We start from the raw sequence: 24,409 nt of genomic DNA, 5'->3' as shown, positions 1-24,409 counted from the left end.
ACTTCTGGAAATATGTAAATTAGACACCTACTTTTTATCAATGATTTATTACCTACATCAAGAGCTTTTTTAGAAAAATAGTTGCTCATAGAATGTATTTATTCCTAAATGAGACTGAAAACGTCGTATATTAATTTAGATGTAGTTTCAGATTTTGCTAATAATCTAAAAGACACACGATTGGGAAATTTTTACTCCTACAGTTTTAAGAAGCAACAGGCCTCCTTCCTTCAGAAAACTATATGTTAAGGTGTTCAAATTGAAGGTTGCCAATAGGTTAGAGCTATTGGATTTTTTTTGCTTGTCTGCTTAGAAAAATCTGATTTGAATGTTCCACTCATATCTGTTTCATGTTTCCTACATCAGGAAAGACAATAACCTAAATAGCAGTGATAATTTGGAACTTCCATAACAACCATTTAACATGGATAAATATAACCAAACTACAACACTGAGGTACTTAAGTGTACTCCATAGTTCTTATCTTTTCTTGTAAAGTCCTCATTACTGAAACTTTGGTTAAAAACCTGGCTTTAGGGAGAAGAAGAAAAAAATGCCAAACCCACAATCTTATTTTTGTTCGTTTTAAAGCATAACTTCGTAACGTGTTGGAATTTCTTCAAGGTTTTGCAAATACTCTTCTGAATTCCTCCCAGGTATTAGTATGTCTTCCAAAAACCAGAAAATACTATTTATTCTCTGCAGGACTCAATCTATTCTTCTTTGAAATCCTGCAGGTAACTGGCTTCCCCCCAGGGTAATCTTTCATACTTCAATAGGCATGTATGTGTGAGTTTAGTCAGAATTAGGATTTTTAAAACATTCTGATTCCTGTATAGCTGCCAGGCTTTGGACAAGCACGTTTAGGAAAACTCTATTCCCTCGGCCAGTTTTATGACTAAATCCTGTGGTTTGGGGATATTTAATGGGCGCGCTGAATGCAGCTCACGCCCTGACTTCCACATGTAAAATCATTCCTACCCTTCCATTGTTTATCCACGGTTTCGTTCCCTGTGTTCAGTACAATTATACCTTTAACAAATGTAAATGTTCTTACCACTTTTCTTTCTGCACAGTTTTTGACTTGGCAAATTCAACTTTGACTACTCCTTTCCCCCCTTGGCATTGTAACACTATTTTCCAACTTAGTTTGAAGTTTTGTCTAATTTTTATAGCTTAGCAGGAACCGAGAGCCTCCTCTCTCTATATCCTGCAATAAATACAGGCAGTGGTCTTTACTGGGCTTTGTGCATCTCAGTTTATGAAAGAAATGCTGTGAGATAACCTTTGAGATCATCAGCATCCTCACTCCCTCCCATCATCCTCCAGACATGGTGCAATCAAGCCCATTGATTTTTAAATACTGGCACATTTTGTAGGTTTAAATTGAACTCAACAGCTTCTCCAGTGGTGGTTCCTTCATCTACCCAACATCCAGCAGCTTCTTTCTCAGTTCGGGGAATTATACGCAAACAACAAATTGATTTCTGAGAGTCCCTTTCATAGAATTACCATAACAACAAGCACAGCCATTTAAAGTGTGCCAAAAATTTCAGAGTTTCTAGCTGGTTTCTGAGATGCGACTTAAATTGTTCTATTCAGGAATTTGTGGTAGACACAAGATGTTTTGCAGAGGCTTTATGAGCAACTGCAGCATAAATCTTTAAACTGTACTTTTATTTGTAAGCAAAAATTCCTTTGCATATTTGTATTTTCCACAGCATTTGCATAGAGTGTTACTCAAGCATAAGAAGGCTTCAAAATATTTCTCTTTTTTCATTTATCTGAAAAGTCTGTCATATATGGCTTTTTAATATATAATTAAAAAAACACCCCTTCTTTGCTATTTTTCTGATGAATTTAAAGCAATCTTCACAAAAAAGATGCAGAAGACAGTGACAATCTTTCTGAAGAACCAGGTCGAAAGCTTTTCAAAGTACTTTATTTACTGCAAAGCTATTGCTGTGGATCATAATAAAACCCAGAGTTTCAGTCAAGCCCACCACATTGCTGCAAGCTTAAATCACAACCCAAGCAAAGTCAAGAGATTCAGATTATGTACTTCCTCTAAAAACAGTAAGCAAACACATTTATGAGTGAGAACAGCTTTTCAGATATTGCCAGGTCGTCTTCACCTCTACATTATGTGAGTAGCAGGGATTAGGGCAGAATCACTGAATTCTGCCTTTTCATTGTGCTCTAATTTAACCCGCACTGACTCTCATGCAGTCAGTCGTGATTCACGCTGATAAGGAAGACTTGTTACAAGAGGTGCATGCAAAAACAAAACCAAAAAAAAACAACAAACCACATAAATAAATTACTCTTAATTAGCTTTTTAGCCTGAGGATTTTGCAGGTAGGGACAGCAGACAGTTTACTCAAAGAACTTGTCCTTCAGTACATGGTGGACTGGGGACTATGACCAGTGCCAGCACTAATTGTTATGAAAGTCCATGGGATTTTTACTTCTGGACACGATCTTCTAGAAGGTCCCATTTGTTCCTCAAAAACGCAGGTCCATCACACTGCAGAGGTGTACAAATAAATTTTCTATATTTCCATGGTGTCATAGAACTTCCTATAGCCTGGAAATCCAAATGTTTTTTCCTTGCTTATTTTCTGTCTTATTTTTTTTTTAAGCTTACCCATTACCTAAGTCCCTTATGGCTGTTTCTGCCTGTAGTCAGTACCACCAAATCGCAACTAACTCTCCTTTGATAGAAAAATCCGACCCTCAAAGTTGCTCTGCCTTGCTCTGTAAAATGAAATTTCATTTCAAGAGCTTCCATCAGCTCCTGCATTTAACCGTGTTTCTCCCACTCTGGCATAGAGACCAAAAAAGGAGCAGATCACCACAAAATTGATTAAGAGCAAACTCACATGTGTCACATCACAGTTACCCATTGATTTTAGGTAAAATAGATTTAGAAGTCTATTCTGAGCGGTAAGATTCCAGAGGAAGAGATCAACTTACCTACTTTTATATTGCCATAAAGCTATGGAGACCTTTTTCTTTCTCTTTGTGTTTTGAAAGGATCATAACTTTGCTATTATTAACTGACTTGGCCCTAGGACAATCTCCCACTGACATTAAAACCAAACATTACTGTTTTTAGGGAATAATTGAGACTTAATAAATGCATTTTTAAATAAATTACTGTGACCTTTTACCTTACAGAACCAGATTTCACTATAGAAATACTTTCACCTCAAGAAGATTAAAAATAGGAATTTTTTTTGTATTTAATAAAACTCACTGCATCATCCATAGAGCACTATTGGATATCTCTGCTATTCATGAAATAAAAGAGCTAAAAGATTTTTAATTAAGTGAGAAACAAATTCAGTCCATAAGACAAGCAGGAAACAAACAAACAAACCAATAAATAAAGAGAGGTTTAAATACTTGCAAGTTTTTCAATGATGAATTAAATAATGGGTCAAATACAAGATTTCCTCACCGCCCCTGCCCAAGATTTACATCACTAATCAGCCAGTTTTCAAATCCTTAATATAGTCAAGCATTTGCCTTTAAGGCAGTAGTAATTTAAGACTGCTATCAAAACGAATGTTTTTCCATTAGGCAAAATAATTATGTCATATATTCTAACAGTGTCTTTGGACTTAAATCTTTTTAGTGAAGGAAATTGTCAGTCCGTTACAATTCGATCGAAAATCTTGATCAAAAGCTACCGCATTTAGGGAATGCAAGTAAAAAGTGATTTTTGCCCTGTATCACAATAATTCAGGAGCTTTCATAAAAATTATCATTTAAACGACAAGTCATGTGTCATCATACAGATCCGGTGCATTTTGAGGAAGACATTTGAATATTCAATTATGTATTTTGAAGTCAGCATCAGTGCCTGAACAAATTTAACTTCTGCAAATCTGTATATTAGAACTAACTCATATTTTACTGTCCCTTTCCATGGGGTTGAGGGACTGTAATTGTGAAGACAGTAAATCTTTACAGTCTATGATTACTTGCTTACAGAATTTGAAGTTCTGGGTGCACATGAGACACGCTTTACTGCCCTTTATTTTGGTGGAACAAACACTGAGCATTTCTGCTTGGGATGTGCATCAGAACTCACCCCAAGGTAAGAGCACAGGAAAAGTTAAGGAGATTAATTTATTACCTGACTGATATTCCAGAGCATTTGAAAAAATAAGATTTGCCTCATTTAACTGAAAGTTGCACTCGGCATAAAGCCTCACCTCCTGCAATTAGATACTGCTACAGGGGGAAGCCTGAGCATCAGATTGCTCCCATCATCTCTGCTGTTGCACAATATTATCTTGAGCAAATACTTTGACCTTCCTGTGATTTAATATCTATTTCTTTGGAGGGCAGGTTTGTCTCCCCACAGGAAAGATGCTGGTCTGTAAGGCAATCCTGGGCATGAGGTGGTCACAAGAGCAGTCTGTCTGTCTGTCTGTAGCCCCTTCCAACACCACTTGGAGATGCACAACTATTAATATGCATTTGTGCATCTCACTTGGAGAGTGAGACTTGGCCCTTTTAATCTGGACACCTGCACTCATTCTGCCACATTTATAAACCACCTCATGGTTTGGTTTTTTTGCAATCATAAGTAGTCAAGGACCTGGTCTTATGTCTCATCAGAAGAGGTCACCTCCAGGTGACCCTTTGGCACTTCTCTGGGTGCCAGCTATCTTTTTGGAATGAGATCTTTAGATTGCACAGGTGTCAGTGGAAGAATCCCAGATTTGTGGGGAGTGTTGAGACAGGAAGTCAGGAAAGAAATAGTGCCATGGATACTCATATACAGTTCTCTAGGTACATGATGGCCAACTAGCTAATAACTGTCCTGCCTTCCCATCAGGTAGGGAATATGGTAAATGCAATCCCTGCAAACCACTCACGGTGCATTCTCAAGTGTCAGGGTAATAAAAAAATAGTTTTATACTACTTGAAAGCCCTGATGCTCTTAGAGCTGTAATGCCTCATTCAAATATGGCAAATCCCTCACTTTTTGTTATGCACAGCTCTGTTCTTCTGATCTTCATCATGCAGCCTGCACAGCTGAGTCCCATGCATGTCTGCAAGTCACGATGCACAGCTGTGACTGCAGTCCCACTCTACCTTTGCTACAGCTGCTGCAGGTAGCAACACCATGGGAGATGGATTTAACCCTTGCCAGAGATCTTATTGTCCATACAGGTTTGGTTAAAGCTAATAACAGTGCGCCTGCATGTGGAAAAAGTCATATCTCCCCACTGCTGCACAAGCATGCTCATCCTGAAATCATGTATTGTGGATTGTGTTCAGCGTACAGCTGTACTGGTGAAATAATAAATGATTTTAGCAGAAAGGTGTATATAGAGAATGCTTTGATTTCCGTTGTCAAGTTATCAGAAATTTTCTTAGAGAAACAAACCTGTGATGTGGCTTTTGCACTTAGCTGCAGACTATTTGCCCTGTTGCTGGTTAGAGCTATTAATCACACAGCCTGAACTTCAATTACTATTAGGGATCCCAGTTGTCTGAAGGCAAACTGGGAAAGCACCACTAGAGGTCACTCAAAATTAATTATTACCTAATTAGCGCAATTTGACCCTACATTTTAGGATGTTCTACCACTTTTATATTTAAGGCAGTGTCAAATTTGACTTTTCAGATAATTCCAACAAAACCCAGAACAGTTGGAGATGGAAAATGTTCCTTCAGCCCTTTCCTCATATGACTCTTTCCAAGGACCCCAAATCAGCTTTGCACTTGCTTCTGTAGGCAGCAAAGCTTTCTTTCCTCAGCAATGAGCTTAATAATGCTGGCAATGAACCTCTGGAAGTGTTGGGTTTAGAGGCATTCAGCCCTAGCTGTGTTATCTCATATAGCTGGTCTCCCATTTTGTACGATTCATTTTCGTCTAATTTTCAAGTGAGGGAATATAGGGGAGAAAGTCTTTAATGTTTCCAGGTCCTTCCCCAATCACACCACCTCCCCATAAATTTTTAACCGCTGCTATACAAAAGAAAAAGTAGATCTTTATAACAACTGTTTGACTAACTAAAAGGGGTGAAAATCAAAGTTTGATTAATGGGTAAGTGCTGAAATATCTCTGCATGTGTTTAATCAAAAACAGATGTTCTATTTGCAAGGTTTTTTGCAGAATCTGTGAAAATGATAGTAGCAATTTATTTGCCAAAAACAACAGGAAAAGGGCTAACTAACTAATATATCCTATAAGGTCAACACCACCAACTGCTGGTGCACAATAAAACACCACCTGAAATACGCAATCAAACACACTCAAGGGACTGATTCCTCCCATATTGCTCAGTAGATAATTCATTTTTGACCAGAGTGAGGAGACTTTCATTTCAAATGCAACTCAATGTGACAAACCTCTTGGGTAACCAAGCTCCCATAAAGGATACTCTATAAAAAATGACATACTCTCATTTCATTTCTCTTTTTGGGTTACTGCTGATCCTCTCTCCATCCCCACCCCTTCCACTCAGTCTAATTGACGAAGAGTGGATTAGCCAGCCAGTTTATCCATATGCATGAACATGACAACCGTAAAGAATATTGCACTTTCTGGGAAAATCATGTAATAACCTTACAAGACCAGCATATGTGCAACCGGGGGAAAAAAAAAATGATATTGAAGCACTGTAAGATTAATAAGAAATTTATCAGAGGCTCTGGCCTCCTAGTTGCTTCATCAAGGTAAATAAATAAATAGATCATCAGCATTTGAAAAAGCTGTATCACTTCTTTCTCCACTTTCTAGAGAGGTTAAACTTGCAGAGGTAGAAGGAGAGAGCCACAAAATACTAACAGCATACTCACAGACTCAACCAGTGGAATTTGCATGCAATTATTTCTTTAAAAAGAGTGAACCATCCTCTAAACTTCTACCCAAGAAGCCAGCAAAGAAAATGAAAATGTTTCTGCATTTATTCTCTCCCTTAAAATCTGTATCTGCTGAATAATGAGACATACCTTTCCAAAGTGTTCCATGATCTTCAGCATCCTTTGTGTGTATTTCATGTGTCCTGAAGACATCGGCTTTCTAGTATTGATGAAAGTTCTGTCTTGCATCACAATCACATCCACCTGTTCTCCAGGGCAGTTGTTGACCCTTTGGTGACCACTTGGTTGGACGTGGACCCTTTAGATATTCCTTACTGTATCCACAAAGATTCAAACTGAATTTGAATTAGACAAGAAGTCTTCATGCTAAGCATATAATTCATGTGTTCTCCATTGTAAAAGGGGCTGGATAAAGAAGAATAAGGGCTATTCAACAGAAATCCTGCTTAAAATCCAAGCTTATCCCAGCTTCTTCTTTGGGAGACACCTGCTGCTGAAGTTCTTACTCCAGAGTGAGGAAAAGAGCTATTTAACATAGTCACCTTCTCCTGATCTTGCACAGAGATGCTTGCTGAACTGTCACCATACAATAACATATAATTTTAAAAAGTCAAGGAGGAATAAGACAGTAAGCAGTCAAAGCTTTAAGGCCGAAGTAGAGAAATACAAGAGGTCTACCTTTTTTTAAATAGTAGCTCTAATTAGGGAAGAAGCTCACACCAAAGAAGAGTTAATAAAAAAAGGCCAATGGTTGAAGGGTCTTACTAGAGAAAATAAAAATCAGATGGGCTCAGTCAGGGAAATTGCCCTTCATTTTAAAGGAAAATTACAGCTTTTGATATGCAAATAGCTGTAAAACTCCAAAAGCCTTGAATACCAGTTACCTAAAGCTATCAGTTGCCCCAGCTGGGTCACCACAGAGCAATTTTTCTAATTAGATATCCCTTGTCCCCTGATCAGTCTATTTTTCTGCCCATTGTTATACTAGCAACTATTGTAAAATATTATCAGTTGGGGCAATTCATCTCCTATTCCTTTCCTTTCCAGCTCTCAAAAAAAGAACAACCAGCAGTAGAGAAAAGCTCCTAGTGAGAATTCTACCCAGCTGACACAACAATTTGCAGACTTCTTTCCCCCTACAAACCTGCCTTTTATTCTGTATGCCTCATCATCAAAAAGCTGAGTTCATCATCATCTAAATCCCAGTCACATGAGCATCCTCCTCTCAATACCCTGAACAGATTTAACCCAAAAATAAGAAAGTAGGGAAAAAATGAACTTTTCTTGTTGAAGTGAATCCACAGATTTTTTTTCCAGTCTTCAGTGTTACTTTCTTTTAATCAGACTTTTCTTTTAAAAGCATTGAGTGCTGTAGAATAAATGTAGGCGTCTCACTCAGTGTTAAAGTCTTCATAAAGGTATAAAATAGCTTCACATATAGTGGGGTTTACATGTTTTGATTTTTGCAATTCTTCAGCGAAGGTTCAAGGTTTGCTTCAAAATTAGCACTGAAAACTAAGGGAAATAAGATAATTATGATGTATTAGTGAAATTATAAAGCAGAAGTCATGGTGGACATTATAATCAAATGTGTGGAAATGATGACTCTCTGAACTCATATAGCATATGCTTTTTTATTTTAAACTGATCCATACACTGCTTTTGTAATTCTCTAAAAGCCTATAAAAATACAGGCAATTCATTTAATGTGACCCCATCAATCCAATCAAAAATCATAGGCTGTAAATTATGACACTGTCACAATCAAAATATCCTGCCTTATTAAATTAAAAGACGTTTTGTGATCGCTGTTGCCATTTCTTCTGTTGTTTATATTCTGCTTTCTCTAGGTGAGGACTATGAGCAGCACTGCTTTGAGCTTTGCATCTCCTGCTCTCCCCGGTGAAGAAGGTCAAATGTGAAAAGGTATTTTTTCTTTTAAAGAATCAATTTTGAGGGAAGTCTCTCAAATGAAGCAAATAAAAGAGAGAGCATATTTCCTAACCAAGCTGAAATATGATACAAGAAGACCCAGCTAGGAGTAGCACAGCTGTAGGAAATCAGTGGAACAAAATTCAGTAAAGAAATGTAAAACCTTATGAAGGTGAAGGTCAGTTTGACGTGCTCAGTCTGCCACTCTCATGGTCCTGAGCACTGAGATGTGCTGGTTTGGTCAGGGTCACTTGTGTGTGACAGGGGACAAGGGATATTGCTGGCATCCTCACTGGCTTCTTCTTGAGTGAAGACAGTAAACTAATTCTGGATGTGCCTTTAGAAATTGGTGTGGGCCAGGATATTTTCCCTCATTATTTTATGGTCCCGGTTCTGCTCTTCATCTTCCTGTCACCTTATCTCATTTGGTTCCTATCTTCTGCAGCAATTAAAAAGATGTCATTCTTTTAACCCCTGTTTTGCTGGTGCTTTCCATGCATTTCCATTACCCTGCCTTTATATCCATCAGCAGCCTCTGCGCAACGACCTCTGTCTGGCTATGAAACAGTCACCACAAAATCATTAAATCCCAGCTTGCTCTACTCTGTACTTTGTTTTAGTTACTTTTACCACGACAGGCTCTGTAGCTGCATACACAAATTCCAGCATATGCAGCCACCCCCGCAGCAGAGAGATCCTGGAAGCGCCTGCTGGCTGAACACAGATTTCTTTTGCCATTGCACATGGTAAATCCTGGAATCGCTGCAGCTTGGAAATTGTCCCAGATAGGGCACACAAGAGAGATTGGGAATCACATGCTGGAATCAAACCCCCTACATTTAGTGACAAAATCTTGGACTCGGGCTCTAGCCTCTGAAGATGGGAAGAAAAGAGTGTTCAGCTAATATTATCTGGTAATGTGAAGCTAACTACAGATAAAAGGTCTTCTTGTGTTCAGAAAAAAAGCCATTACACTGGATTATATTGGACTGAGACATGAAGGATTAGTGATGAGGTGGCCTGACACTGCTGCTTTGCTGGTTACATGCATCCAAAGACCTTCTCCAAGAGCCCTGTGTTTGCAAATAGAAGGAGTAATTCAGAGCTCAGTGATTAATATTGGCTTTGGAGATTTTTGGGTGCCCAGAGCAGGAGTTCTGAAGCCCAGCAACATGTTAGCAGGTATTCAGCACCTGTTGTGTCAAGGTAACCAGTGACATCACTTCTCTCAAAGAAGTAACCTCTAAAAATGATGTCTCTAGCCAAGCATTTTCATATATCCACATGCCTGTAAGTAGGTTGGATTGTTTGTTTGTTTGTTTGTGTTTAGCATTCATGGGAGAATCCTGCAGAGGCATTAGAGGACATTTAGCAGTTCAGTTATCTTGCACACTCAACATAATCTCATACCTTGGCATTGTCAGTGCCAGGCAGGTTGACCATCAAGCCAAGCACAAGCAGAACCAGAGCAAAGCCTTCCCAGACTTAAGCAAGAAATCTAGATGTCTGCATTTCCCAGAACACCTGATGTTATTACTCAGACATCTTGCAGTGAGGTGAAGCCCTGGGTCATGAGGCAACACTAAAGGCCAATCCAAAGCTGTGGAGACTATGCAGACACATCTAGAAATTTCTTATCTTTGAATGAAAGCGTTGATAGGCATTGAGAGTAGAATATGTATCGCCTGCAGGTGGGCCATAAAGATGCTCTTTTCCTTTTTCATATTTTTTATATCTTCCTCAAACTTTGGCACAGCTCTCTCCGTAGACCTGGAAGTCTGAATTGAGATGACAATTTGCTCCTCTCCTTGCTAATTGGAACTAGAGCACAGATATCTGAGAAGAGAAAAATGATGAGGTGACTTCCTCGCATCTGCTCTGTTTGTCTTTGTTTTTACTCTTATACTGTCTCGTCTGCTCTGCTAAGCTGCCAGTCATGTCCTGGGGACACTTTCTCTATTTGACAGCTCGGGGGACTGTCTGAGTTTCTATCATCTCCAGTGCATGATTTTAGGCCCCGAGGCTGAGACACACCATCTGGAAACTGGACCTGTGGACAAGGCGGCTGCTCAGAAAGTGCCTTGTGGTTACAGGTCTCCTCATTACCACCGTGGCAGCTGCTTTGGACCTTGGAGATGTTAATTGCTAACGAAGGAGCATTGTCCTCCTTCTGCTGACCTGTATCTTCTCCTTGCTTGGCTCTAGAGGAGCTGGTGGCTGAATTGCCTCTGGCTCACCTCAATCAACTCAATTTATTTAAGGGTTTTAAATCACTGCATATTAAAGCCTCACTGATGGAGGTACCACATGCCTTTCCTTTGCCCACAGACAATGATTTCGTCTTATTAGTCTTAATGTCAGATTTTGGTGCTGCATTCTGCACTGTTGAGCAAGGGCTCCTACAACTCCCAGAATGGAGCAGCTTTACGATAAAAGAAATACTGGACAGAATAATTTCTTTTTTTCTTTCAATAGTCCCCAAAATAGGCCATGACTGACAAGTCTGAGGCAGAGGGATTTGAAGCACTTGATTTTCCTTTTTCAGAGTATTTTATATTGAAACAGTGGCTGCCACTGCCATTATGGGGAGGATTATGAGAACATTCAGAGGGCTTAGACCTTAGCTGGGCCTGAGGACACTTATAAGCTCTGTTTCTCTGTACTACTCTATCCTATCAGATTTCTTTCTCCATCTCATTGAAATACTAACCTGTATAATTACCTAATTCATATCAATTTGCAAGGCAATAAATGGAACGAAGAAGCTCCTGCTCGCATACCTTAGAAACACCAGCATTACCTAAAAATACAAATAAATCAAATAAGCATCTCAAACACCTAAAGTGACATGTAACCACATTCAATTCCCGCACTGAAAGCTGCTGAGCCTATGAAATGTAGTGAAAATGCAAAGCACAAAGCAAAAATGTGCCAGCCTCTTTAGAAAGCTCCGCTTGTCATTGGCAAGGGCTGGTTTGCATTAGAGCCTCTCAGCCCTTTGACTGATTTGTTTCTTGGGTGTAACAGCTGCCTACAGGTTGTACCTACACAAGCGAATCGAATGTGACACAAAGCCAGAACATTGCGGTATGTTGTTTCTTGTACTAATAAATATTTAAGGATAAAGCCTAAGTGCTGCTTCTTCAGCATCAGATCCTTCTCTGTTGCAAAACAGCAAAAAAGAAATAGCAAATTGCTATCCATAATGGAAAATATATAAAAGGATGTTGACAAGCCCATCGTAGAATCATTTTGGTTGGAAGAGACCCTCAGGATCGTTGAGTCCAACCATATTATGATAATGGGTCATATTTTCTGAAATGTTTTTTGTTTCTCAGTAAAATTCCACAACATTTCCTTTCCTTTCCTTTCCTTTCCTTTCCTTTCCTTTCCTTTCCTTTCCTTTCCTTTCCTTTCCTTTCCTTTCCTTTCCTTTCCTTTCCTTTCCTTTCCTTTCCTTTCCTTTCCTTTCCTTTCCTTTCCTTTCCTTTCCTTTCCTTTCCTTTCCTTTCCTCTCCTCTCCTCTCCTCTCCTCTCCTCTCCTCTCCTCTCCTCTCCTCTCCTCTCCTCTCCTCTCCTCTCCTCTCCTCTCCTCTCCTCTCCTCTCCTCTCCTCTCCTCTCCTCTCCTCTCCTTCCCCTTCCCCTTCCCCTTCCCCTTCCCCTTCCCCTTCCCCTTCCCCTTCCCCTTCCCCTTCCCCTTCCCCTTCCCCTTCCCCTTTTCCAATCCTGTCCCTCTACCTATAGGTCAGCCATGAGGGAGTAAAGAAAATAATTGCCTATAGGCCACACTTCAATGTTCTTTTATTCACAAAAATTTTGTTTAGGAAGGGGAAGAAAAGCGTGTCAGCCATTGAGGGTTGGAGCATCCTTATCCCCCTCTTCTCCCATTTAGTGTCAAGCGACTTACCCAGCTCAGTCCCCGATGACATTCCAATGTCCTGGCTCCAAATGGTGATGCCAAAACTTATCATAAGCTCACCTTGCCTTGTCAGTTCTGTTGCTCTGGGATAAGCAATCACAGATTTGCCAGAAACCCTGAAAATAATATTTGTAGAGTTCACATGACAAACAGGTATGGGCAGAATGCATTTACAAAACCAGACAATGTTAATTGCTTCCGGGAATGTCCAGGGATTACTCTACCTGAAAATATTTGAGCTTTTTGATGAAAACTCATATGTTGTGGCACACAGACAGCAAAGCAAACATTTCACTCATTTCCTCTCTGGATTTTGAAATTAAGAACAAAGGGAAGAAAATGCAGCCTGTATTAAAAAAAACCAAACCAAACTAAAAAAACAACACAACCAAACAAAAAAAAAAAAAGAAAAGAAACAAAAAAACCCCCTACATCTGTGTTCAGGGGTCCATTTCAAAACTCCTTATCCAGCTGTGTTGGCTTTCATGGCTGGACAGTCTTTTGATTGAGTAGAGTAGGTCATGAACTTGGGATTTACTTCTAGAATCTCAAGTGGCTACACCTCTTGGGCTGTTTCTTTCTTGAAAATTAGGAAGTCAGGAGAAAATAAAAGAGAGAAAGTACCTCAGTATTTTCTTTTAGTAACACCTTCCATCCTTAATTCTACAATGAGATTTGACTTCTGTGGATGCTTTTCTCTGAGTTAGAATAAATCCTGTAGTATAAAAGTTCTAGTTTCACTTGCTGTGAATATTCTTTTCTTGTTATTAAGAAAGCCCCTCAATCAGAGAATAAAATCCTAAGGCCAGTTTTCGTGTGGCAGGATTTTTATTGATAAAAAAGAGAAAAGCAATGACTTTCCAGCAGCTTTACCCATCTTCAATGTGCCAGGAAATTTCCACTGGTTCAGTGGGACCAAGAGATATGTTTGGCTTCACTATGGGTTTTACTTTTATTCTGGAATATCCCTTTGTTTTTCTCAACTGATGGAAGAAAATCAGCAATTCTGAATGCTGGTGTGTAGTTAGATTGAGGAAAGCTTGAAAACTGATGCTATCAAGGTCGTGTGGAATAAATCCACCATTTAAAATTCATAGTTTCTGTTTTTATGAGATATGAATCCATTCTGTTTCATTATAAACTAGAAGGGGTTTTTCACTGGGATCCCAGAAGTAAACTGGAATCAAGAAGATGGAACTGAGATTCAGAATGACTATTTGGGACCTGTGATCTTTGCACAGGATAATTAGTGCTGCAGCCTGACACAAGACAAGGAAACATAGTTAGGAAACATATTCCATGGAAAATATATTCTATAGAAGTGTACATTCACCTTAACAGAATCCACATCTGACTTTCAAAGTATCTTTGTCAGCATTCCCATTAGGCTTATTTAGTTAATATAGGTTCACTCCAAGAATTATTCTTACATTTTAGGTGGGAGCTATCTAAAATTTTGTAAATACTATGTTTCTTCCACACCATATTGCACACTGGGATGCTTGGGCTGTCATGGGCAAATCAGAAGAGAAATAACATGGAGCTTCAGCCTCAAAAAATGTCAAAGTCTGTTTTCTTCCATCATGCGTACAGAGTATGTCCCAGAACTTCAAAAAAGTGGAATTTCAGAAGTAAATACGAGGTTGGATTGGATTTGGTGAATCCAGGAAGTGGATTTTCGATACTGAAGGACTCTCATTTTGGAGGGTGATTTAAGAGCTTCGAATGTTGTTGTCATCCTGAGTGTTATGAAATGCATGGATCTTGCCGTGCTGTCTGAGATCCCTTCCAGCTGTTTCAAAAGAGAGGTTATTGTCATCTGCGGGCAAGATTGTTTTGCACCACAGCAGATATTAGAAGGAAGCCTATGTAATCATTTATAGCATGCGTGCATTTTAACACTGTAGCTGAATTTTTTAGAATAGGCTGTAATAAATTCTGGCATCACGAGTTTTCTTCATCATTTCTTGTGTTTCTCCATCTCAACAAATCAAAATAAATGAAAAAGGGCTCCTAGTGTGCTAGCAGTGAGCACTTTAGGTTAAGAAGACAAAAAAATGGCAAAATAATTGTTATGCTACACAATGCGTATTCACAGTCAATAGCCCATGAAGAAGTAATTTATGTAGACATATTGACATTGCAAATTTTCAATGTCCTCTTTAAAAAGACACTATTTCTTCTGAATTTTCTTCAGATCTGAATGACAGAGGTCTCTGAGTCCCGAGAAAATGCAAAAGGACCTTGAAATAAAATGATATCATAAAGGCTGGCAGTGATACACTCCTCCCAAGTTTTCAGCACAATTATATGCTTATTACTTTGGAAGAGTTCGAAAACAAGCAAGCTGCAGCTTTTAATGAAGCTTTCATAGCAGTCAGAACTATGGAAAAGCATTTAAAGCAGCTCATCTCCTCCTCTATTCAGGCTCTCTTTCATTTCCAGAGGCAGTTGCGACGAGAAATTGGATGCTATCCAGTTTGGATTTATAAGGAGGCAGAAAAGGAGATAATGGCGGAAGTATGTGCTTTTTTCCTCCATGTAAATTCAGATCATCTTCAACATTTGATCAGATTTTTAGGAACACGAGACAAAAAAGCAGCAGATATTTCCAATCATACATTTCAAAACCTTAAAAGAGCTTCGCAGAGTCTCCCTGTATCCAGAACTGCTTCAGACTTCTCCTTTTCGTTATTTTTTGGGGAGATGTAGAACATAACTATTTACTTAGCTCTGCTATCTGATTATAAAATCCTGACTCAGAGCATCTAAAAGTTATGCTTACAATGCACAGACATACATCCCAGCCCTTTGTACTGTCATGCTGCCACCCTAACAAGCTAGAAATATGTATGTGAGTGGAGAAGACATTTCAGGATCAGAGGAACAGTCAGCTAACAATATATTACTGAGACTGATTTCCTTGTCAGTCCATAAAAACTAAATGTGACCCCAATGGAGACATTTTTTTATTACGGGGAAGCAATTTTCTTACCCTTCTATGACACTGTTTTTATTACCAGCATTATTCACAATTCTCTAATTAGAGAGCACAATATTATTACACTAGATTTTACTCTTCGATTCACATGTGCACAGGCATTACAAATGCCATAAGATGGTGTATTAGTGCAATAAGGCTGAATAATACTCCCTTGAAAAATATTTCTTTTCCTTTTTTTTTTCTTTACAGAGGTCAGTGGGCCACAATATTTTAATATGGTTTTGCTCTAATCCCGTGACCTTACATATGCACTTGAAAAGAAGAGGTGAGGCTGAACAACCCAATCATTTGTTTTTCTGTTTAAAAGAGCTTATCTGAAACTTTGCAACCAGAGCTTATTTCAGGGTTTTTTTCTAAAAGTATACACAGTCATTAAGTGCAAAAAGGAAAAAAAATATCGATGTATACAAAATTGTTCAAAGTCCTTGAAGATATGAACTTACTTTATCCTTTTGTGCTCTCCGGTAGGCGACCTGGCTTTGTGTGCTACCATGGAACCACCACAGAGGACAGAACGAAGCCATCGCTTTGTAGGTGCCTAAACTTGACCAAAAGAATTCAGCTTTGAAATGGATGTTACTTGTTGCTTTGTCTGTTTATTTTCATAAGAATTGTTATTCATAGTAGAATATGAAACCCAAACTTGGAGGTAACCAAATATGAAACATTTCCAAGTTCCCAAAAAGTTTCTGGATGACTGTGAAGAAGTCTCATCATACAGCAAACTATTAATACCGGAGAGGGTACAAACTGCCCCAAATCTTTCTTTACCAGACCTTGAAGAGTCATAACTCCTTGGCATTTTGAGGGACATTGTGAATCTGTTCCCTACTCAGGATTTCACTTTAAAGATCCAGTACAGTCCTAAATGTTGACTGTGTGGAAATGGATCCTCTATTTTTCTTCTTCTTTTTCTTTTTTTATCTGAAGTCTGTATATATTTCACTGCTCAGAAATCAATGAAGGGGTTTTACAGCAGGTCTAGTAAAGCGCAGTTCTCCAATTACAACCTAGTTGTAAAATATACAGTAGGGTTTTTTCCTTTTTACTTCCAGGCAGTGAGTTTTGGTCATGTCAGTTAAACCCACCTAAAAGAAGGAGAAAGAAAGAAAGAAAGAGAGAAATGACTGTTCAGTGAACCTCAGGAGAGTTATGAAATTATACAGCCTCAGAAGGATTTTAGGCAGTTTTATATTGCCCAGCTCAGCTCACATTTATATCACCTGTCTCAGTGCCTGAAATGAGCTGAGCTGTGTGTTTGATATAGAAAAGTACCTCTACTGACTGATGTGTCTAAAATATCTGGTTTGGATATGGCTGGATGACACAGAATAGAGGGTTGCTAGCCGCACAGGAGATGAACTTTCTGTAATATATTTAATGTAGCAATAAATTTAATGTAGCTCAAAAAATGTACATAGAGGAAAACAAAGAATCAGTAAAGAGATAGGATTTTTTATTTAAACACTTCCATATGAACATAGTTATGTCCAAATTACTGCTTGAACTCGGAGGAAGAAAAACTGCAGCAAGCTGGAAGGCTGTGCTGCAAATGTAACTGCTGTTCTAGATAAAAAGATAAACAGATCCTTATTCAGTGTAATTATCCAATTATGCCTGGGTTTTGACTACGTGAGACACTCAAAAAGCCTTCCAAGAGCCTGGAGATACTCTGAAGCACGATGTTCTGCCAGTAAAGATTTATCTCCAGTTCCACCTGATAAGGTTTTCATCTTGTTTTGAGAAGCACAATTTACCATACTCAGCACCCTTGTATTGCATTCATATATGTAGAGAACAACTGGATTGATTATCTTCAGGTTTCCTGCCACTAAACACAGCAAATTGGCTGTTGATGGTTCCACCAAATTTTTCTAGTGCTCCAAGAGAAACTGAACTGCAAACTTTGGCTGGGAAGCTAAGAACTTGTTTAGAAACTTCCAAAAGAGAGAAGAGATATATAGCTGTTATTATAATTAGTAAAGTAGTGCAGAGATATAGGAGATGGTTACGATACCTCAAAGAACCCAAATAAATTGAGTTCCATTTCTCTTGGTGTCTTTTGTGTAGAGGTAGATCAGCTGATGTCTATCACATTCAACAGTAGTATCCAGTTGTAGCAGAGCTGATGGAGGCTGGTCCTCTTCCTTTCAGTCCCCAGAAGGTCCTGAAACACATCCTTATTGAATCTCATGCCTAACATGGGCAGGATGAGACGCCCTTCAGCCAGTAAGGGTTTACCAAGACCAACACGTGCTTGGCCAACCTGACTGCCCTCCCTGGCGAGATGAGAGACTACACGGAGCTTCCCCAACCTCCTCCTCTATAAGCCAAGAGGTCTTTCCTTTCCCAGTCAACACTTTTACAATATGAAAAGGAAAAAGAGGGAACTGAATCCTAAATTTTTCAACTTCAGGCATTCACCAACACTTTTATTTTCCACATCAAATTTTTGGTTTCCATTAAAAATAATAATAACAAAGAAAAAACTTATCTGAACTCAAATTTGGCCACTTTCAGAGCCTGAAGAGCATCTTACACATGCAAAGAAGGAGAACAAAGCTTGTGAGCCCTGTTTGAAGACCCTGGGTACATGTGACACCCAAACCTGCCCAATATATTTTGATTATTTCCTTCTCATTTTACTCAGCCCTGTGAATTCTAAATCCCTCTTCCTCCTTTGTCTTTTAAATGCTATTTGTACCATTTTATCCTCACTGTTCCTTTTTTTTTTTTTTTTAATCCCTTCCATAAAACGCAATAAAATATTAATGTGGTATAAAAAAATCTGTCTGTGCTGGGACTCTCTTGAAACCATTGATGAATCCATGAATAAAATATGAATCTTTATTTTGCTTGTGGTATATCAGATTTCACATGTTTATTATATTTTCTCTGAAGTGAGGTTGTCCAACAAAGTTTTTATTCATTTGTTTGCCTGCTTTTATTTTAGGTAGCCCTTGATTTATTAACCTTTGAAAAAGCTAATGTCTGATATAGTCTTACATGAAACATGAAACTTTCATTTGGATCAATTTGCTAGTCTCTCTCATCTGAAAGAGGAAGAAGAAAAAAGGAAAAGAAAGAAACTCTGCTTATCCCAGAAAACACGTATTTTTTCATCCTTGTGCTGTTGAATTGCATCTTCCAGTATTACCTTGGCCTGAGAAACAGTCTTTTGAATGCAATGAGTGATGTTCACTGTAAAAAGAACCCAAATCCCCAAACCTGGGGTATTATAGCTTATTTTTCCAATGTATTTCTCTTCGGCAATCTTAATGAACGTTTTCATTCCAATTACACACTAATTTGAAAGTTTAAGTGTGGGTGTATTTTTGTTTGTTTGTTTGCTTTTTTGTGTTATTTTTTTGTGGTTTTTGCTTGTTTGTGTTTGTTTGGTGGTTGTTTTTAACTATAATAATGTCTGAGTCTCCTTGTGCAAGCCCGATGGCAACATAAATCTGAAGCAGTTTTTCTGGAGATGTCTGCACTGCTTACAGTTCTGCTGGTTTGCTGACAAAGGATCTGCTTGTTTGCGTGACGTGTTCTTGAGATAATCTTATCAGAGATGAATTTTTTATAACACTGATTTTCTAACAATCCTTTTAATGGAGGCAAAAGACGATTTGGGGTTAAATCTGTGAAACAGAGACAAAGAATGCATGATGAACAACTGTCACTTCAAGGGATGATAACAAAGAGCTGCTGGCATAAACTAAGAAATCACTGACTATTTAGGCTCTTTCGTTCATCTCTGTGGGGCATATACCATTTAGAATATAGATATTCCTGCTCCAGAAATGCAGGTGAAAATTCTGATAAGCTGAATATTACAAGTTTAATTTGGAGAAGGAAAGTCTACTCTTTTAATGAAAAGCATATTATTTGTTTAGAAAAGAATAAGAACGGGAATCCTTAAAAAATATATAGAAATTAGAACATTAATATGCAACATTAACTTATGAGGCCTTTTAAAATTCATTCTGAAAGAGGTCTTTCCAAGTTTGGTAACTGTATATAGTGTTATGATAGCTTTATAGTTGCACTATAGGCATATTTCTTATTAAATATTTCTCAGATAAACTCTGCTTCATGCTTAACATGACACTAAGTCCTAAAGCTCAGCAACGGCCATCCAGAGAGGAGACAAGTAAAAAGGAAACTGGGATACATGCAGAGTTTTGGCTTAAGCTGGAAGGGTGAGTAAAAGCTGACTGTCAGGGGATGTCCCCTGATGAAAGTCCTCTAAACTCACAAAACTAAGCTGAGCTTTAAGAGAAAATGCCGTGTTTGGCTTACAGTACTTTCTGTAGTACATTGATATTTATTACTAATGATTAATGGTGAATAACTACCACTGTGTGACTGCAATGCAGTGCAGAAGATTATGTTTCTTTCTTCTTCTAAACAAAGTTCACCTGCACAACGCACCCAAAGCAGCATCTTTCGTTCTGGTATTCCAGTAATTCACTGCAATTCCTTAAAGTATAAATCAGGTGATTAATAACTAGAGAAAAAAAGAAAGGAACCACTAGTAATTTTCCAGAAATGTTTCCTATTACAGGTGTAGGGCCATTCCAGTGAAGTGTGATCAATGTGAGCCTGGGTTACCTTGCCCTCCCTCACAGGTTGCAACCCAGCACACCGTTGAAGAGCTCTCTTAGAAATAAACAGATTTTTCTCCACAAATCAGTAGCAGCATCTGCCTTCCCTGTGAAAGAAGTAGGTATGGCTAATTATCAGTTAATTGCAAGTGCATTTTCAGACCCTTGAGAAAGAGTGCACAGCTGGGGAAGGAGCACCTCCAACCAACTTTGTGATTCTGTTGCCCACCTTCTTGGGTCTGTAACCGGCTGAATTCATAAAACACTGATAATAACTTGGAAAATGTTCAATCAGGTGAAAAGGCGAAACTCTGAGGAGGGTATGTGGAGTGAAGATCAGTTGCTGCAAAGGCCAGAATTGTGGCAGTGAGGGATTTTCATGGGTGGAATGTGACAAATCAAGACCTACCCACAGACACACCGCAGGTAAACAAGGGGCTGTTTTGAAAGCCATGTTATGCTCACGGCTGAAATACAAGATGATAGGACTTATGTTACCTAGAAGATGAAGTTAATCTGCTGAGCAGTGGGAAAATACTTTGCACTCTCTTTTCAAGGAGGAATCACAAGTTTCCACATTTTTTTGCATTTTTTTTAAGTGAAATGCTCCCTAGAGGAATAACGGTCATTGTCTTTCGTGGAACTCAGACAAAAGAGACTGCTTTATTGATTGCTACTCCTTTCTGCAAAGTTGTAATTAAAACGAAGTATTAAAACTGGTTACAGTATAACCTGGCACTCTAGAGCTGGCTGTGTACAATAAAAATCATATCATGTTTCCCTCATTGGGAAAACCATCCCGAATCCAATTTCAAAGTTCTGCAGTGGTAATTGAAGGTTGCAAGATGTTGTTCAGCAAAACTTAAGATTAGGATTTAGCTGAGGACGTGCCAGCAGGCAGCTACATCTCAGCCCCATCTTGTGCAAATCCTGGGTAGGCGATGTTGCAGAATAGGGCTTAATATTGCAACGAGCTGAAAAGTCTATTACTCTGCGTACTCAAGAATTAAGAGCATTTGAGGTGCGTGTTAGGCAGTGGATACATCTTCTTTTTTGTCAGCAATTAGTTTTTCAAAAAACAGTATTGATTTTTTTTTTTAACTGCTAATTTCTGTATTGTGGCAGCTTGATTGGGTTTTCTTTTGCCTAGGAAGAATGATAACACTGCCAGCCGATCAGTCTCCAAGACTGGAAGATCATTCTCTGAGTACATAAACAATATGAATACATATGCATTAAATATATTTTTAAATATAATTAGGATAGTATATGTTTAAATAGGAAAGGTCAAGTTTAAGCCCTCAGGAATCTCATTTAGAAGAAACCAAAGCCTGCACTTCTATATCCATTTACTCTCGCTCACGTTTCACAGTGGAAATTGCCTCTATTACGTTTTATTTAATTATTTTCTTTGAACTGGAAATGGGTAATTTTTAAAATGTTAGTAGTTTGTATTAAGTTCTCAGCCCCTGGGACAACACTGTGTAAGGATGTTGTAAATTTACACAGTGCCTCAGTCCTTGTGCAGTCTGTTTTTGACCCCAGAACTACCCCAGAACCTCGAATTAGTCAACTTTTGGGCTTTTTTTTTTTAAATGAACAAGTGCACTGTGATCTTATCTAGCTACTGATTTGTGGTAGTTGCTGATCTTACATGCCTTGGTGGTAGATGGATGATACGAGTTGTAAATTACTGAGGCAAAGAAAAGGGTAGCTGGTGAGATTACTAATCAATTTTCTAAAGAATTATGTAGCAGAAAGGCCAGCTTTAAATTGTTACATATTTCTTTTTAATTTAAAGAAAACCATCGAAGGTGACCTGCTGGCATCTGTCTATGTTGAATTTCATGTATTTTATTCGTCTTTTAATGTTGCTTCTATTGCTTATCAGTGACTCTGAATGTCCCTGTAAAGTTTCCCAAGGAAAATAAAGATGCTTACTGTGGAAATTATTTCCCTCATTTTGGGACACATTACATTTATTAATCTAATCTTGAATCTCTTGGTATTACTGCTTTTGAAAGAGTGAACAGCAATTTAGGCTGTCCTGTGCTAGGTGGTCTGCTTTAATGGGACATATACTGACACTTGATCTTGTGAACTGAACAAGCCTCTTTCACAAACACAGAGCCGTGGCACAGGAAGACTTGTTTAAGTTCCTATAAAATAGGCTGTGGCATGGTCAGGGGCTGAACTTCGATGTCAGGCTCTTCATCTCAACCCCAGGTACACATACATCCATCCTCAGAGGAATAACAACAAATATTTTGGGAGAAGCTGGAATGAATCAAGGAGAGAAAATGATAATCTGTTAAACTGTAAATGTGAAAGTTACTGTCAATAGGAGTAACACCACAAAAATTGCTGTATATCACTTGCATTTTTAAATTGTTAATGCAAAAGTTGCTTTGATTTTAGAGAGTAGAGAAAACAGTGTCAGCTTTTCTAAAATTTGCTATGTCTCTCAGACAAGAAAGGAAAAAAACTTGAGACTTAAAAACTACAATTGAAATTTGTTAATTTGCAGCTCTTCACTTTTGCCTTCAAAGAATTGTAATGTAACAACCAAAGAAGGATGTGTGATAGTTCCTGCAATAATAACACTTGTAATGAAATGATTAAGTTTTGTTCTTAATGCATCTGAAGAGATCTCAGCATAGCTTTCATAAAAGCTTATTGGACTTTTCTACCCATTTCCACAATCCAACATCTGGTTGTCTCCTTTGTTATTTCCATCGGAGACTAATAATATTTTACATTGCTTAAAAATCTAGCATGACTTCCCCAGTTGCTTTGAACGGGAAATCTGCCTGGGCTCACAGTCCCTTGATTACATCCACCAGAATCTTGTTCCTGCTTTAAACAATATAAACCATTTATGTCAGTAATAGCAAGATTCTGCATTTGTTTAAGCTGCCTCGATAAAGGTAAAATACCCCTTCAATTATTTTATTTTCTCTTTAGCTTCCAACATCCTTTCTTTCTGACAGTAATTTTTAAAATAAGAGGAAAATCTTGGGTAGGAAAAAGTGTTTAAATATTTAAATACAGAGATTATACCAGGTGCTGTAAGCTTACTTAATCTGGAAAAGCGAAGCGGTGAAATGATAAAATGAATTAGCAAAGACACAGCAAATAGGAGCAGGGTTCGGACAATGCAGCGGTAGCGATGCCAAACTGGGGATCACACTCCTGTTTCCAAAATGCCTGCAACAATTGGGAAGTTTAGTTCAGTGACCAATGACACCAAAACCTCAGGTGATTTATTCATAAAGGCTTTGTTTAGCTTTTAAGTCGGAGAGAATTTTCCCTTAGTAAGGGCTTCAGGATGAGACCTCAGATGACAAAAGACAATAGATCAAAGAGGATGTAATAAGTTCATGAAATGTGGAATGTCACTTATGCATATTCAAAGTCGTTTCCTCGTCCTTCTCCTAGGCTGTGTGCCAAGCAAAGCAGCACCTTCATTAAGAATGAACTACGAATTTTACAGAGTAAAGATAGTCTTTACACGCTAGATTTACGGCAAAAAAAACACAAACCAAAATAAAAATCAAAAACATGTGGCTAGGCTTCAGCCAAATATTACAATATTTACTGAAGAGGATGTAAACCTTGACAGTGATGTGACACTGACACCAGCTCTTTCTTTTCCTTTTAAACTCCACCTGCATCGGCAAGACTTCACTTTTCTTGGACTTCAAGTACCACTTGCAAGCCCTTGAAGAAGAATAGGACTAAAAGTTTATCAAAACGGGATCATAATGAAAGATGAATGCTTTCTTCTTCAAAGGTCTTGTTAACTTGTTAAGGAGCACTTCTTGGTGTTTTTTTCTTTTATTTGGCATGTGTTTGCTTTGGTATGTACAGGAGAGAGAAAATGAAATACTACTTCATGGCAAAGAAAGTTGTTTTTCCATCTCTAGTTTCAGGGTTGCTCTCAAGGACAATAGGTTATTAGTGGCTTTTCACTCTCCAGTGAAGGAACTTTTCGGGCTTCAGAAATTTTGCTCTGTTGAGTGAATGCAATCCATTGAATTTCTTTATTACTTTCATGTTGCTAAGGTCTGTTGCAGTTTTTGATAAAATAATTAACTGCT

General features: G+C 38.3%; 1 protein-coding gene across 1 annotated transcript in view; it reads left to right on the top strand.

Annotated features, from left to right (window-relative positions):
* LOC139828587 (uncharacterized) overlaps positions 1-18,514 on the top strand; it is a 62,776-nt gene extending 44,262 nt beyond the window's left edge. The window contains exons 4-6 of the mRNA XM_071812302.1: positions 4,000-4,105; positions 8,700-8,775; positions 16,174-18,514. Coding sequence (XP_071668403.1) covers positions 4,000-4,105; positions 8,700-8,755 — 162 coding nt within the window. The 3' untranslated portion in view covers positions 8,756-8,775; positions 16,174-18,514. The remainder of the gene's footprint in view (positions 1-3,999; positions 4,106-8,699; positions 8,776-16,173) is intronic.
* The last annotated feature ends 5,895 nt before the right edge of the window (positions 18,515-24,409 follow it).

The sequence above is a fragment of the Patagioenas fasciata genome, chromosome 9, assembly GCF_037038585.1.
Source record: "Patagioenas fasciata isolate bPatFas1 chromosome 9, bPatFas1.hap1, whole genome shotgun sequence".
Taxonomy (NCBI): domain Eukaryota; kingdom Metazoa; phylum Chordata; class Aves; order Columbiformes; family Columbidae; genus Patagioenas; species Patagioenas fasciata.
This window is presented reverse-complemented; position numbering and strand designations above follow the sequence as displayed.